Source organism: Polyodon spathula, chromosome 5 (genome assembly GCF_017654505.1).
Source record: "Polyodon spathula isolate WHYD16114869_AA chromosome 5, ASM1765450v1, whole genome shotgun sequence".
Taxonomy (NCBI): domain Eukaryota; kingdom Metazoa; phylum Chordata; class Actinopteri; order Acipenseriformes; family Polyodontidae; genus Polyodon; species Polyodon spathula.
In genome coordinates this window covers 26,705,091-26,720,323 of record NC_054538.1, presented here as the reverse complement: position 1 = coordinate 26,720,323, position 15,233 = coordinate 26,705,091, and the positions used below count along the sequence as shown (strand labels likewise).

Below are 15,233 nucleotides of genomic sequence, written 5' to 3'. Positions count from 1 at the left end.
ACATTCCGTAGAGAGAGGTGTCAAGTGAAAAGTGAACTGTTACAAAAATACAGGGCCTGATATATGCAAGCTTAGTAATTGGATTCCCATCTATTCAGAAATGGAAACGAGAGAGAGAGAGAGAGAGAGAGAGAGAGAGAGAAGAGAGAGAGAGAGAGAGAGAGAGAGAGAGAGAGAGAGAGTGAGTGAGAGAGGGGTGTATTTCTGTCACAGTTCACTTGACATTGATGTGAAACAGCCTTGGTTCAATGATGAGAAAAGCCATGGCTGTTGCAGCAATTATTAAAATTATGCGTTATCAAGTGAACTGTTACAAAAATACAGGGCTTGGTATATGCAGATCTAGTCAACTGGATTCCCATCTGTTTAGAAATGGACACATTGAACATAGTAAACGTTTTATTTTATTCTATCAAAAAAATATTATTATTATTATTATTATTATTATTATTATTATTATTATTATTATTATTATTATTATTAAATATATGAACAGAAGAGCTTGTCCATGCGTAAAGAACCATTCTTATTGGATGATCACAATGGCTCATAAACAATTACAGCATTTATGTTTTTTTTATGGATAATGACTGCTGGGAGACTGCATTGCCACAGCCTCCTTTAGGCATTTTGCAGTAAAACGTTTTTCCTACTCACACATCAAAAGAACAACGAAGTGTGCAACTACAGGATGCATTCCATGTGCTAGGAAAAATTCTTTCAGTATGATCAAATCTGGGGCAAGGCTTTTATACATGTGAGCTAGATGGTTATCTCCAAGTACACTCAATGTTTTATCTCGTTATAGCTATTTCGTGTTGGGTACTTTTCTTTTTTAAGGCACTAGATTTTAATTTCAATTATGTGCCACTTTACAAGCTCAAGGCTTTCAGATGGAAGGTCAGCAGGCTTTTCAGCAATATTGAAAGTAAGCTTAAAATCAGAGTAGAAAGAAAGCATTGAAGAGTAACAATGAGCTCCAACAGATGGCGCTTGCTGTGAAAAATAAGAAAAAAATAACAATTTCCAAGAAAGATTATACAAAATAATTGGGAGAAAGAAAAGCACAAGCTGAAATAAAATGCAAATAAGTTGGATTAGAAGCAAACACATTCTGCTCAGAGATGTTAGCCATAATGAAACAGAAGTGATTTATTCCAAAACCAAACCCCAGGATACGATATACAAAAAAGTATAGGTATACTTAATAGCGTAAAAAAATATTGGACCGTTTTTTTTTTTTCCTAAAAGGAATGGGATAAGTGTACTAGGAATTAAGAAGATGTGATTTACTAGATACATTTTCGTTTTCTTTTTTTTTTGTAGGAAGTACTATCAGTACCAGTTTATGCGTTTAGCATCTCCATTACCGTGAAAGATCTGACAGTTTGACCTAGCTACTGTGCATGCACTCAAAATCAGCACAGAGGAAAGCAAAACAAGCCCGTATGCAGACACCCAACGTTCAACGTTGCCTTGTGGGTACTGTGGTTCAACCATTCTACATTACTGAAGATTACAAATTCATACGTTTTTTTAAAAAAACTACATCTTCCACAGCACCTTGAGAAAGTATTTTGACGGGGTTTTCCAAGAAGACAGCAGTTAGTGTTAGATCGTCAGGTTAATTATTGCCAAAAAGAAAAAAAAAAAAAAAAAAAAAATGGATGTGCAGGCTGCAGTTGCCAAAAAAAAAGGTTATTCAAAAGTTTGGATTGCACTGAAAAGAACTGATCTTAACGGTAGGGTTTATTGCAAATATGTATCGTGTTAGTACGAGATATTCCAGTGATACTCTTTTCAGATGTCATTTGCAAAAGTTGTTACACGAGTTGAAATAGCAACGCTGCAGCGAAGCAACCAGCGAAAATGCAGCCAGCACATTTAAATTGGTTTAAAAATTGGAAATTTTGTATCTTGTTAAAAAAAAAAAAAAAAAAAAAAAAAAAAAAAAAAAAAAAAAAAAAAAAAAAAAAAGATGCAAACGAGTAGTGGTAAAAAAAAACATAATACAACATGATATAGATTCGAACGACATAACGCTCCCATAGGGGTTCATATCCCAATTTATATATATATATATATATCGTTTCAGATGACAGAATTACAGTATTAAGAGAAATTATCATACCTAGAGGAGCAGATTCATCTATTGCTAAGCAGGTAAGACTATATCAAATGAATAACAAGCCAATCGCAGGATTCTTGGCTGGAAAAATAACATATATTTGCTGCATTATGTGCCAAGCTTTTTCATTTGTCATTGCTTTTTCACGCAGTACCCATCGCGGATTGTACGTGTTTGAGGCAGCTTCAACAATATAAATTAATATGTCATTATTTTATGCAAAATGTAATGATATTTCACAGAATTTATTAATCCCCAAGGGGCAAACCTTAGAGCCATGATCAGTGTTGCAATACAAGTGTTGCAGGGTGACTTAAAATTGTTACAAAGTTGCATTCTAAAATATCATATTACAAGTTATCACATTATAAATTATTAAATTATAAGTAAGCGCGAGTTCGACTAAGAGGAGCTAAAACTCATATATTTGCTTATATGAGTAGAGTCCAGTAAGAACACGTATTAAGCATTATAAATGGATGAAAATGATTTCAAATAAGATATTTTGATTCCCTTTATTGCGCTATTTAGATCTGGTAAAGGTCTCCGTATGACAGGTAAAGGAAGATTGGACAAGAATTATTTTTTAATAATAACTTTTTTTTCTAATTTTTCAGATTATTTTCCATTCTTTTGGATTGAGCAATGCTACTGTACTGAAGGTAATGCAACTACAGATGGTAAAAGTTGATTATGATAAATAATTACCCCTGATAAGTTATTTGCATATATTTGTCATTAACCCTTTGTTTGTTTGTTTGTTTGTTTGTTTTTATTGTGGATATACTTGCAAGTGATGTGGTTGTTTTTTTCTTTCTTAGCACTGCAAATGTTTTTCAGAGTACCCTCATCCTTCATGCTTGCTGTTGATTTTATATTGGCAGTTATTTTTCACCTTTCCATTTCCAGTGTTACAATGTTCACAATCATTCTGAGTTATTGGATTTTAATCTTATTTCTCTGTATCAGAAGCTACCGGCATGAACATGTGTCAGTACACTTCTATTCAATGTCCTTTTGACTACTTTCAAAGAAATCACTTGACAAGGTGACCTGAAAGGCAAGTTCGTGTGATTTATGTAGAATCAAGCAGTATTTAAAACGAGCCAGCAAATGGAATTCTACAGGCATTGATAACGATATTCAAATGATATTTGCTTGAGTAAAAACATAATTAATCATGATTCAACTAACATACAGTATTCTGGAATTATTTTTGACCAAATAGCCATTATAAATATTGTATTACAATGACTCATAATTAATTGCCAAATGTAGCCTGTTAAGTAAACATATAAAGTTAATTAAATTTCACCTGGTGAGCCACTCCTTGTAAAGACCAGGTCATGATTTATTGCACTTATAATAATATAGTAGCACTTTTTTTTTCCTAAAAGGCAAAATACCTGTTCATATCTAAATGTCTCCTGCATACATGTCAAAAGAACATCAACGTGTGCTTGGGGCCAACATGATGGTCATGCAGTAACAATTTTTCTTCTGCAAACAGAAATATATCACATGTTTTTATGATATTTTTAGGCAGTAACATTCTTTCAGTGGGATCAAATCTGAGGCAAGGCTTTTATACATGCGAGATAGATGGTTCTCTCCAAGTACGCTCAATGTTTGATATAGGTATAGCTATTATGTGTTGTGTACTTGTGTTTTTTAAGGTCCTGGATTTTCATTTTAAAATTGTGTGCCACTTCTGCTCCAGGATTTTCATCTCCAGGATTATTTGCTCTGTTGTAATTGGTAGCCTTTGTGATTTTTTGTTTGTTGAGACTGTGCCTTGTCCTAGTAAACCTATAAACAGTGCCTTTCTTGTAATTTTAAACAAACTCTTATCTTTTTAATGTTTTGATTCCTCTCCTTCTGAGTTTAGTGGTCATCTGTCATGTGCTTGCCGATTAGTTACATTTAGATGCCCATTGTGACATGCTTGTTGAGGTAACAAAATGGTTGTAGAAAGTCTTACATTTTACAGGAAGAAAGGTGAGGCATTTCCGTTTTATATTTGTAAATGTGTTCATGCAAAGCGTAATAAACATAACAAATAAAAAAAAAAAAAAAAAAACATTCATAAAAACAATTTCAGATGAGAAACAGCCATGGTTCAATGATTCCTGTTAACAGCAGTTTACCTGTCAACAACAAACACATGTAAGTACAATTTATGTACAGGATTAACCCAATAAAGATTTTAAAATGGAGTATATTTTTTATGTTGTTTCCCTGTGTAAAAATGTTCAAATCATTTGCGGTATATTAATTTATGATTTGGGAATGTGTGTTATACATCTCTGTTTTCATTTTATACACTGGAACAAATATATATATATATATAATATATATATTATATATATATTAAGTATATTTATTAGTATATATATATATATTATTGAATTTATTATTTTTTAAAATATTCTAAGTTCAAGGTCTATTTTTCAAAATAGTCAAATAAACAAATATATTATCATGAAGAAGAAGAAGAAGAAAGGATTTTTTTGAGCATATTTAATTTTCCTCTAGAACATTTTCAGACGTCTTTGAGTAAAATTAAATGTAGTGCCACAAAACTGGTAAAGCAGTCTAATACTAAAGGTCCACATAAGATATACCTTTAATGATGAAGATAGATATTTATACAAGATATTTGACATTTTGAATATTTGTGATTGTTTCTGTTTTTCTCCCCCATTTTAATCATTAATAGTACATGATGTTTTTAATATGCCACTTGTAAAAACAAAGACACCTGTACACTGTTCCTCCTTAAACCAATGAAATATGACTAGCTTTTTAATTAAATAATTAATGCCATATTTTGCAGGCCTTATGTGTTGGAAGCTGTGAAGGTCTTTCAGCACAGTGAGTACGCTTTGCCAAGTGTTTTTTAATTTAAGATGTTTAGACTTGTACACAAGTGTAGCCTACGTTATACCTATGGCAATATAAATAGAACTAATGAGCAGCTCCTAACCCTCTGAGTTAGAGCATCTTAATTCAAATTGCCAAGAAAGGCCTCACCCATCTCTTCAGATCTTTTGCGATTTGTCACACAGGTTTATTAACTACATTGCTTACATTATATTTTCTCATAATTTCTTATTTAAAGATTTTTAACTCATAACCTCTTTTTTACAGTTGTGCCCAAACCTCGCACTATTGCAGTGACGGGAATCAATCAAAGCATGAAAAACAGACTGCAGAGCATCACAAGAAGGGCAAGTACAGGAGAACTAAACTAGAACAAAATATTAACTACAGCACAGCATTTCATGGGGGAATATTGGTTTCTGTCTTCTAGTTTCCTGTTCAACAGTTTAGGAGAAGTTCAGCCCTTCATTTAATTGCTGTCAGCTGTGTTGACCTTTCATAGTTTTTTGTCATCAATTCCTTTTGTCAATTTACTGTTATATCTGATATTGTATGTAAATAATACTGCTGCATCTTTCAACAGTTTATTCACAGTTACAGTTGATAACAACTACACAACAAAAGTTAATTCTAGTATGGTGAGCAACCAGTGTAAATGAAGAGGGTTAGGATAAGGTTGAATTTGGAGATTCCTACATGCGTGCAGCACACTTGTTTTTTGTTGTGTGCAGCAGCAGGGTGATGCACTCATTTGGAGGCACTCCAGTCTAGTTAGAATAAAGAAGAGGACAGTTACTGTAACTACTGTAGGGAGAATGAATCAACAAATGATTTTTGATCAAAAATACTTTATATGCATAAAAGAAATACTGTTAATACAATTATATGTACATTGGATACAAGCAGGCAAAGACGCGCGCAGTTCACAGCATGAACCAATACGCTTTCATCACAACACAGACATCCTACACAAAAGTAGGAGGAGTGGCAAACACTGTTGCAGCAGCAAAGGTCATTCAAAATGATCTAGACAAGATTCAGAACTGGGCAGATACATGGCAAATGACATTTAATAGAGAAAAGTGTAAGGTACTGCACGCAGGAAATAAAAATGTACATTATAAATATCATATGGGAGATATTGAAATTGGAGAAGGAATCTATGAAAAAGACCTAGGAGTTTTTGTTGACTCAGAAATGTCTTCATCTAGGCAATGTGGGGAAGCTATAAAAAAGGCTAACAAGATACTCGGATACATTGTGAAAAGTGTTGAATTTAAATCAAGGGAAGTAATGTTAAAACTGTACAATGCACTTGTAAGACCTCATCTTGAATATTGTGTGCAGTTCTGGTCACCTCGCTATAAAAAAGATATTGCTGCTCTAGAAAGAGTGCAAAGAAGAGCGACCAGAATTATTCCGGGCTTAAAAGGCATGTCATATGCAGACAGGCTAAAAGAATTGAATCTGTTCAGTCTTGAACAAAGAAGACTACGTGGCGACCTAATTCAAGCATTCAAAATTCTAAAAGGTATTGACAGTGTGGACGCAAGGGACTTTTTCAGCCTGAAAAAAGAAACAAGGACCAGGGGTCACAAATGGAGTTTAGAAAAAGGGGCATTCAGAACAGAAAATAGGAGACACTTTTTTACACAGAGAATTGTGAGGGTCTGGAATCAACTCCCCAGTAATGTTGTTGAAGCTGACACCCTGGGATCCTTCAAGAAGCTGCTTGATGAGATTTTGGGATCAATAAGCTACTAACAACCAAACGAGCAAGATGGGCCGAATGGCCTCCTCTCGTTTGTAAACTTTCTTATGTTCTTATGTTCTTATGTGGAGTCAATTCAAGGAAGTAACTGACTATTCAAACAAAAACATTACTTTAAATACTATGAATATATTATCATTCCTACCACCATTTCTTCCAATCAGTATGGATCCACCTTACTATCACACACCTTCAACAAATCTGGTAAGGGGGCGGGGGGTGGGAACTCGCCAAATCTATATCATTCTATAGTGCATCACATTTAAGCATTTTACAGACTGTCATAAACTAGTCTGTTCTTTGTGGTGTTCTGTTTTCACACTGTGTCCACACATATTGATTAGACACCTGCTAACTTTGGTTATCTGCCCAAAAGATACGAGAGACTGCTTGCTTAGCTAGTTACATATGCTTTAAGCTATATCTAAATATGAAAATAACATACAAGTAAAGACATTTATAATCAAATACATAATTAACACTTTATGCAGAATGTAATCTTCTACACTACCTACACAGAACTGAAATGTATAGGACATTTAGGGTATTGCCACAGCTATCCCAATTTGTTTCAGCGCAATTCATTTGTATTAACATTTTTAAAAACTTACTAACAACACTTGCTAACATTTTAATGTATTTATAAGAAGAGATTGGCAGTCAAAGTAGGACAAAAATGTGTTATTCTTGTTGTAGAAGCAAAAAAAAAAAAAAAAAAAAAAAAATAGAATTGACATATGTAATAATTTCCTATAGCAACAGGTTCCCAGTTCTTGACTCAAGTCAAGTTTTTATGTAATATATTAAATAGTACAGAAAAGTTAACCAATTGCCAAACATGGGCTTTTTGTGCAGTAAAAACTAGGAGAGACATGAAGAAAAAAATGGGGGCCAAGTTTGTCCCAATTGTCTTATTTATATAACGCCACATCCAAGTAAATTTTAAAGAAAACATTAGTTCAATCACAACACTCTGTTAATAAAAGTAAATATATAGTGATAAATAATTTGGAAAGAAAATTGTTTCCTTAAAACCGTCACAAAAATGGTATGACTAATCACTAATCTTTGAGAGCATTCAGTTTACATAGGCTTGTTTGCAATTTGTATTTATTAATGTATTTACTTTTAGATTGAAAAACTGGAGGAGCTTGTTCCTGAAATCAAATTAAGACATCAAGAAAAGTTAAATCAGGTATGTCAAATCAAATACTGCAAGAGCAAACAATTAGGGCCACAGGGGAGAAGTTCGGCTGGAATCAACAAAACACTACACTCAGAACTCTTCAAACTAATCAAAACAAAACAGCACCCAAGCACAGCCATCACAGTACATTTCTCTCTTACTGTTTCACTCTCCTACTCAGCTCCACACTCTCCTGCTCTGCTCCATACTCTGCTGTACTCCGCTCTGCTCTGCCCTACTCCACACTGCACCACACTCTCCTGCCCTGCCCTGCCCTGCCCTGCTCTGCTCTGCTCTGCACTTGACACTCTCGTGCTCTGCTCCTCACCAAACATTTGTCCTTTTTATAGTGTGTGACCAGGGGTAATTGTCAGCGAATCATTCCATTACCACCTGGCCACATTCCACACTTTTCTAATCAAACAATTACACAGTTCAACACTTACACCATCCCTCACCAATTATACTATTTCAAAACACACATTTCTTCATGCGCATGGCCTCTGTCCTGCCCACCTCCTCCCCCTACTCTGCCACACTGCTTAAAAGGGCTTAAGCCTTTAGGTCTAGAATGCCAGTTTTTCGTATAGATACTCCTTTTGTCGTATATTTAAAAAGCAAGTGTGTCATCGTTCAGAGTTACAGTGCTTGTCATGTTGAACACAGTAATTGTTCCTTTCCTGTGGAATCTTTCACTGGGATGCAAGCAGTGCTCAAATGCCAGTTATATAACTTTACATTGTCTTGTCATAACATCCTTTAAATCATTGGTGAAGACAGAATAATGGATCTAGGTTTTTAATGATGCCACAATGTTTTACAGGAAATGGAGTTACTCAGCCAGAAAGTGATATTCCTAAATCAGAGAATGCAGGTGAGTAGGATTTGTACTCTCCCTGTCAAAAAATAAATAAATAGACAGGCAGTCCTCGCACTTACCACAAAATGAGTTCCTGAAAGTCTCATTGTAAGTTGAAGCGTCGTAAGTCGAAACACATTTTTCCATAGGAACAATGTTATAAATTGTGGTTACGTTCCTGACTCTTTGGCCAGATAATATATTTTTTACAAAAATTACCAGTTATAGTGTACTCATGCAAATATTTATTTAAGTCTTTACACTCAGCCCTGATTTCGGGGTGGTGCTTATGTGTATATTACTCAGGCACCTACCTGGCTTGTTTAAAAGTACAGACTCAGTGCTTTTCAATGACATATTCAGTGTGTGTATGCAGTACTCCTAGCCGAAACTACGTTCACCTGAAGTTAAGCCCCTCATCATGTGACAGAGTTCACAGCTTAGGTTTCGTTTTGAGACCATTGCTCTGCAGGGTAATAATGCAAAAGAGTTGTAAGTGCCGTGCGTCGTAAGTCGAAGCGTCGAGAAGTGCCTGCCTGTGTGTGTGTGTGTGTCTATATATCTATATCTATATATATCTATATCTATATCTATATATATATCTATATATCTATCTATATCTATATCTATATCTATATCTATATCTATATCTATATATATATATATATATATAACTAAATTGATTGGTCAGCACGGGTACCCGATGGGCCAAAATAGAAAATATAACAATACAGTTGTAAACACCGGTCTGTGCCCGGCATAATAAAGACAAAGTTAATACAAGCATTGCATTAATCCTTTCATTAACTGGCAGGATATAATTGTTTTACAGAAAACAATAACACACAGCGAGCGGCAAGTAAACATCAATAATAACTGTGGTGACAATTCTTCTCAGGAACTAAATTTGAAAGAAAACATAAGAACCATTAATAATAACCGCGTGGCTGCCAATACGGAATGCTTTATTTACAGTTATTGAGCAGGTATAGGTTCTTATCAGAAAGATAAAAACAAGTAGCCTTTATTTAAAAATAAATAAAATAAAAATTAAACATTAAGTAACTGTGCTTTCTCCTTTGAATGAAATATTTCATTGGCAGAGTTTGCAAATTCCGTTTTCTCCTGCTTGGTAAAGAAATTCCACCCAATGCTTTACTTGGATCCCATTGTTATGTATTCACTTTATTGTTACAACCAAACGGACGCACATGTCCAACTAACTCAGTCAAAACCCAGCTGGCTCAATTTACGATAGCTATTGCAACAGTCCATAACGTCTTTTTTTTTTAATCATTTAATAATTTGTTTGCCCTTTTAAATGAGACCCAGGACACACAATTTGACATTTTAGAGCTAACACTCACTTTTAATTGTACAAAATAAACACCTAGCTGCACTTTGAAGAGCTGACTACACACTTCTAAATACACAGGACGGCTAAGCTGTTTACCTGTTAAAACGAAAACAAAACACACAGGTTTATGCTCAACACACAGTGCTTACACTGGTGACTGCTCGGAACCAGAGCACACAACCTTATGCTTCCTTCTACTCAGCAGTCTAAAATTAACAAACTGTGAGGCCTCTATGCCTGAGAGTAACAACTGTGGGCAGCTGGCTCTAATTTACAATTATCATGCCAACTGCCCAAACAGTTAACAAATAATACAATTAAATAAAGGTGCATTTGCACATGTTCTGGCAGGGAGGATTTTTAACCACCTCCCTGCCTTGCTACTATATACAGTGCCTATAGAAAGTCTACACCCCCTTGAACGTTTTTCACATTTTGTTGTGTCAGTGCCTCAGAGTTTCATGCATTTAAATGAGGATATTTTCCACTTATCTACACACCATACTCCACACTTAAGGGGAAAAAAGTTTTTATTGAGAAAAAAATTATATATTAAAAATACAAAACTGAAAGATCATAATTGGATAAGTCTCCACCCCCCTTGAGTTAATACTTGGTGGAAGCACCTTTGGCAGCAATTACAGCTGTGAGTCTGTTGGGATAGGTCTCTACCAACTTTGCACACCTAGATTTGGCAATATTTGACCATTCTTCTTTACAAAACTGTTCAAGCTCTGTCAAGTTCCTTGGGGAACATTGATGGACAGCAATTTCAAGTCATGCCACAAATTTTCGATTGAATTTAGGTCGGGGCTCTGACTGGGCCACTCAAGAACATTTACCTTTTTGTTCTTTAGCTACTCCACTGTAGCTTTGGCTGTGTGCTTTGGGTCGTTGTCATGTTGAACAGTGAACTTCCGTCCCAGTTTCAGCTTTCTTGCAGAGGGCAGCAGGTTTTCCTCAATGATTTCTCTGTACTTTGCGCCATTCATTTTCATTTCCCTGCCGACAAGAAACATCCCCATAATATGATGCTGCCACCACCATGCTTCACAGTAGGGATGGTGTTCTATAGTGCTGTGTTGGGTTTGCGCCAAGCATAACACTTTGCATTTAGGCCAAAAAGTTCCATTTTAGTTTCGCCAGACAACAAAACTTTTTGCCACACGGCTACAGAATCTCCTGAGTGTTTTTTTTTTGCATACTTCAAACTGGATTCAAGGTGGGCTTTCTTGAGTAATGGCTTCTTTCTTGCCACCTTACCATACAGGCCAGATTTGTGGAGTGCTTAAGATATTGTTGTCACTTGCTTTGACCAATCTTGGCCATAAAAGCATGTAGCTCTTACAAAGTTGCCATTGGCCTCTTTGATCAGTCTCCTTCTTGCTCAGTCATCCAGTTTGGAGGGACGACTTGATCTAGGCAGGGTCTTGTTGGTGCCATACACCTTTCACTTCTTAATAATCATGTTAACCATGTTCCAAGAGATATTCAAAGCCTTTCATTTTTTTTTTTTATACCCAGAGTTCTTTTGAAAGTGCTTTAGTGCTCATGGTTGAGTCTTTGCTTTGAAATGCACTACCCAGCAGAGGGAACCTACAGGAACTGCTGAATTTATCCTGAAATCATATGAATCACTACAATTTAACACAGGTGGAGGCTACTTAACTTGGTGTGTGATTTTGAAGGCGATTGGTAAGGATTTGCTACCTGCCTGAAAAGTAGGTAGCACAATGGTCTTATTCCGTAGAGGTTTATTCAACTAATAATTATATATAAAAATAATTTTAAAAATAAATACCTACCTACTGTTTTAAATAGACTGAATATCTCAAACTATCACATAGTAGGCCTATATTTAAATCGGTAAGTATTTATTGAAACCACCTTGTGCTCAACTAAGTAATGGAACTATTGCAATTCCTTGTCGAAATGTATTTAGTTTTACCCTTAAATTTTACAAGAATGCAACCACATCTGTCATCTGAGCATCTGATATGCCATCAGTAGGGTTAACCAGGTTATGTTTCATCAGTGTAAATTAAGTGGTACAAAATGATCCTCTTATCTGTCTTCATTTGTTGACTGAGATTTCATTAACTAACAAATCATACACACCTATAAAGAGAGCGATTTAAAAAAAAAAAAAAAAAGGGAACGTGTGCCACATTATCGTTGACTCTTGCATTGTATGACCTTATGTAGTATAAGGTTACAATCACAACCGAGCTTGAAATTGAAAGCTAATTCCACCATGGTACCGCTATATTTAAAAAGATTCATGCAATCTGTTGTAATAACTGGTTTGTTCATATATATATATATATATATATATATATATAATATATATATATATATATATATATATATATATGCCTGCCTATAGGTGCACCCTGCCTTTTCACTGCATTTTTAAATGTTGTACAATTTTGAAATAATAACAGAATAAGGATAGCAAGCAAGATTTAAAAAACAAAACAAAAAACACGCTGTGTTTATTTTATTAAACAGTGACATTAGTTAGCTACATGTGTAAGTTATAGTTTGACAATGCACTATGGGCTCTATGTACTAACACTACTTACGTGTAGCCTCCGTTCTTCGTAGAATTTTTGAGTGTGGTGTACTAAACAGCTCTTTTTCGTGAACAACTACGGTAATATCAACACAAGTTTACGAACAGCACAATTCACTACTCATTATACAGGAGAGATCGGAATTTGTATCTCGTTATAAATAGACTCGTAACGCCAAAAGTCAAGATTTAGAACTTCCTTCTGGCAAACATAAATGAGTGGTATAGTGACCAGAAAGAAGTAGTAGGCAAATATAATAGGATTGAGCCATGGCTTCTGCAGACTCCAACCTTAATGCATCAGTCACACCGGCCAAGAATAGGAAAACAACATTTCCACAAAGACAGAATGTATCTGTTCGTAAAGAATACAACTTAGGTCCATATTTACTTTTAAGTATAAGACAAGGAAAGATATAATTATATATACAATAGACAAGAATCACTTATAATTCTATTATATCATATATATATATATATATATATATATATATATATATATATATATATATATATATATATATATAATTTAACACACTTTGCAGGGCCAAAGAACATTAAGAAACGAAACATGGAAAGAAATAACTAACAACATAAATTCACTTTGACCAGTGCTGGCGCTAGGATTTACTGAGCCATGCTGCAAGACTGAAGTTGAATTAATATCCCAAAAGCATGTTAATTTAGAGTATCAGAGACAACTTTTGTTTGAGTCTATGTATATTTTAGTTGTGTAAAGGAATAAAGTATAGTACATACAGTAGGTTACGCAAGTAAATACTCAGTTGTCTATGCACAACATAATTACTGATAAGAAAATATTTCAGTTTGTGTTTAATTAAAGAACTCTGCAGTGATTTGTTTCCGTGCTTCCCTTCATCAATAAAGCACCATATAAAAGAATATAAAAGAAAGCATGTAAAAGAAACCAACGCAAAATGTATGTATTGCTATTGTTATTTAATATAGACTATTAATGGTTTACTTATATATTTTTTAAGTAACTAAAAGCCCGGAAACGTTTAAACAGGAAGTTTCATATACGAACAGCTAGTTGAATCCACGCCAGTGAGAAGCATGTGTAAAATAACAGGCACAACCCGAAGTCATGAATCAGGAGAAAATGATAATACACCAAGGTTAAGCGCGAAACTTCGATATTATAATGAGATTCGTATATTTGCATACGAAAGTAGTTTGACACAAACAGTCGTAACTAAACTAGCGCAACAGAGATAAAATTAAGTTAGAGGAGTGAAAATCAATTTAATACATCACGGGTAGGTCTACAAAGTCACAAAAACCAACGAAAAGTCAAGATACCAAAAAAAAAAAAAAAAATCAGTGATATACAGAGCCATATATATTGTAACGGTTTGTAACTTTCAATTAAAAATGACAAGTTCTTTAATCTTTCAGATGGCTGATTCTCACTGTTGGAGAGGCATGTTTACACGTCCACCACTTTGGTGATTTCAAATGCTGTTATGGCAAAGAAGAGATCATTTGTTTGTGGCCAAGTTGTGTTAATTGTTAGAATTCCAAATGTAGAAGTGTACTACCAGTGTATTCTTTGATAATTAGCATAGTAAATCTGTTAATGATTATTGTATAACGTGTTTTGTATTTCAGTAAATAAAGGTGTGTCAATTTCACATATTTGCTCACTTATGTTTTCATATGATGGCAGTGTTTTGATTCACTTTGTGTGAACTCATTTCACAGTTTCCTTTTGTAAGGCATCATCTTTTTAGCACCACTTGTAGTGTTTTAAGTATCCATTAAATATTTTGGTGTTCAGGTCACCTGCACAGAGACATTCATTTACAGTACATGTTTCAAGTTGCCCATGGCAACCACAGGAAGCGACAGTTGTTGTGAGGTTTTCATGTTGTAATATGTGATGTATAAAAATTGAATTGCATAATATTGTACTCAACAGTTTGCAAGTAAGTGGTTGGCTGTTAAGTTTGCCACTGTATTTTTGCAGTTTTACCATGCTTATCCCTTGGTTATACTAAGAATTTACCTTAGTTTGTCCTGGTTTGTCATTTTTAGTAATATGCTTTACTATACTTTTCTGGTCTTTACGAAGCTTTCACTATAGTTTATAAAACATTACTGTGCTTTTACTGTGGTTAACTTTTATCAGGGTCAACCCATATCTGCTGTACATGTAAAGTATATAGTATGGTGAGTGTGTACTTGTTTTACCTGATCCAAACAAAAACAAGGTAACTGTATTACTGTGTGTATACAATATAGTCATAGTATACAACAACTGTTTTCTAATCAGGGCATCCATTCTGTTACAACTCAATAACTTCATTTTATAACTTGTCTGTAATGTGATATTTTATAATGTGATATTTTATAATGTGATATTTTGTAACAACTGTAAGTCGCCCTGGATAAGGGCATCTGCTAATAAATAAATAATAACAGTGACACAAAAACCACTGCTTACTGACAAA

The 15,233-nt window shown here is 34.5% G+C and overlaps 1 protein-coding gene across 1 annotated transcript; it reads left to right on the top strand.

Annotated features, from left to right (window-relative positions):
* Positions 1–1,290: 1,290 nt before the first annotated feature.
* Positions 1,291–14,414, top strand: si:zfos-1056e6.1 (uncharacterized protein LOC107988029 homolog). Its single transcript, XM_041250152.1, has 9 exons — positions 1,291–1,742; positions 2,096–2,163; positions 2,746–2,790; positions 4,230–4,294; positions 4,965–5,002; positions 5,279–5,358; positions 7,915–7,977; positions 8,792–8,842; positions 14,179–14,414. Exons 1-9 carry the CDS (start codon positions 1,664–1,666, stop codon positions 14,230–14,232), a joined length of 543 nt encoding a protein of 180 aa, XP_041106086.1. The 5' UTR covers positions 1,291–1,663; the 3' UTR covers positions 14,233–14,414.
* The last annotated feature ends 819 nt before the right edge of the window (positions 14,415–15,233 follow it).

Coding starts and splice junctions, on each gene's coding strand:
- si:zfos-1056e6.1 (XM_041250152.1), top strand. CDS start 1,664: ATGGATGTGCAGGCTGCAGTTGCCAAAAAAAAAGGTTATTCAAAAGTT. Junction 2,791..4,229: donor GCAATGCTACTGTACTGAAG/GTAATGCAACTA, acceptor AAACAATTTCAG/ATGAGAAACAGCCATGGTTC. Junction 4,295..4,964: donor CCTGTCAACAACAAACACAT/GTAAGTACAATT, acceptor CATATTTTGCAG/GCCTTATGTGTTGGAAGCTG.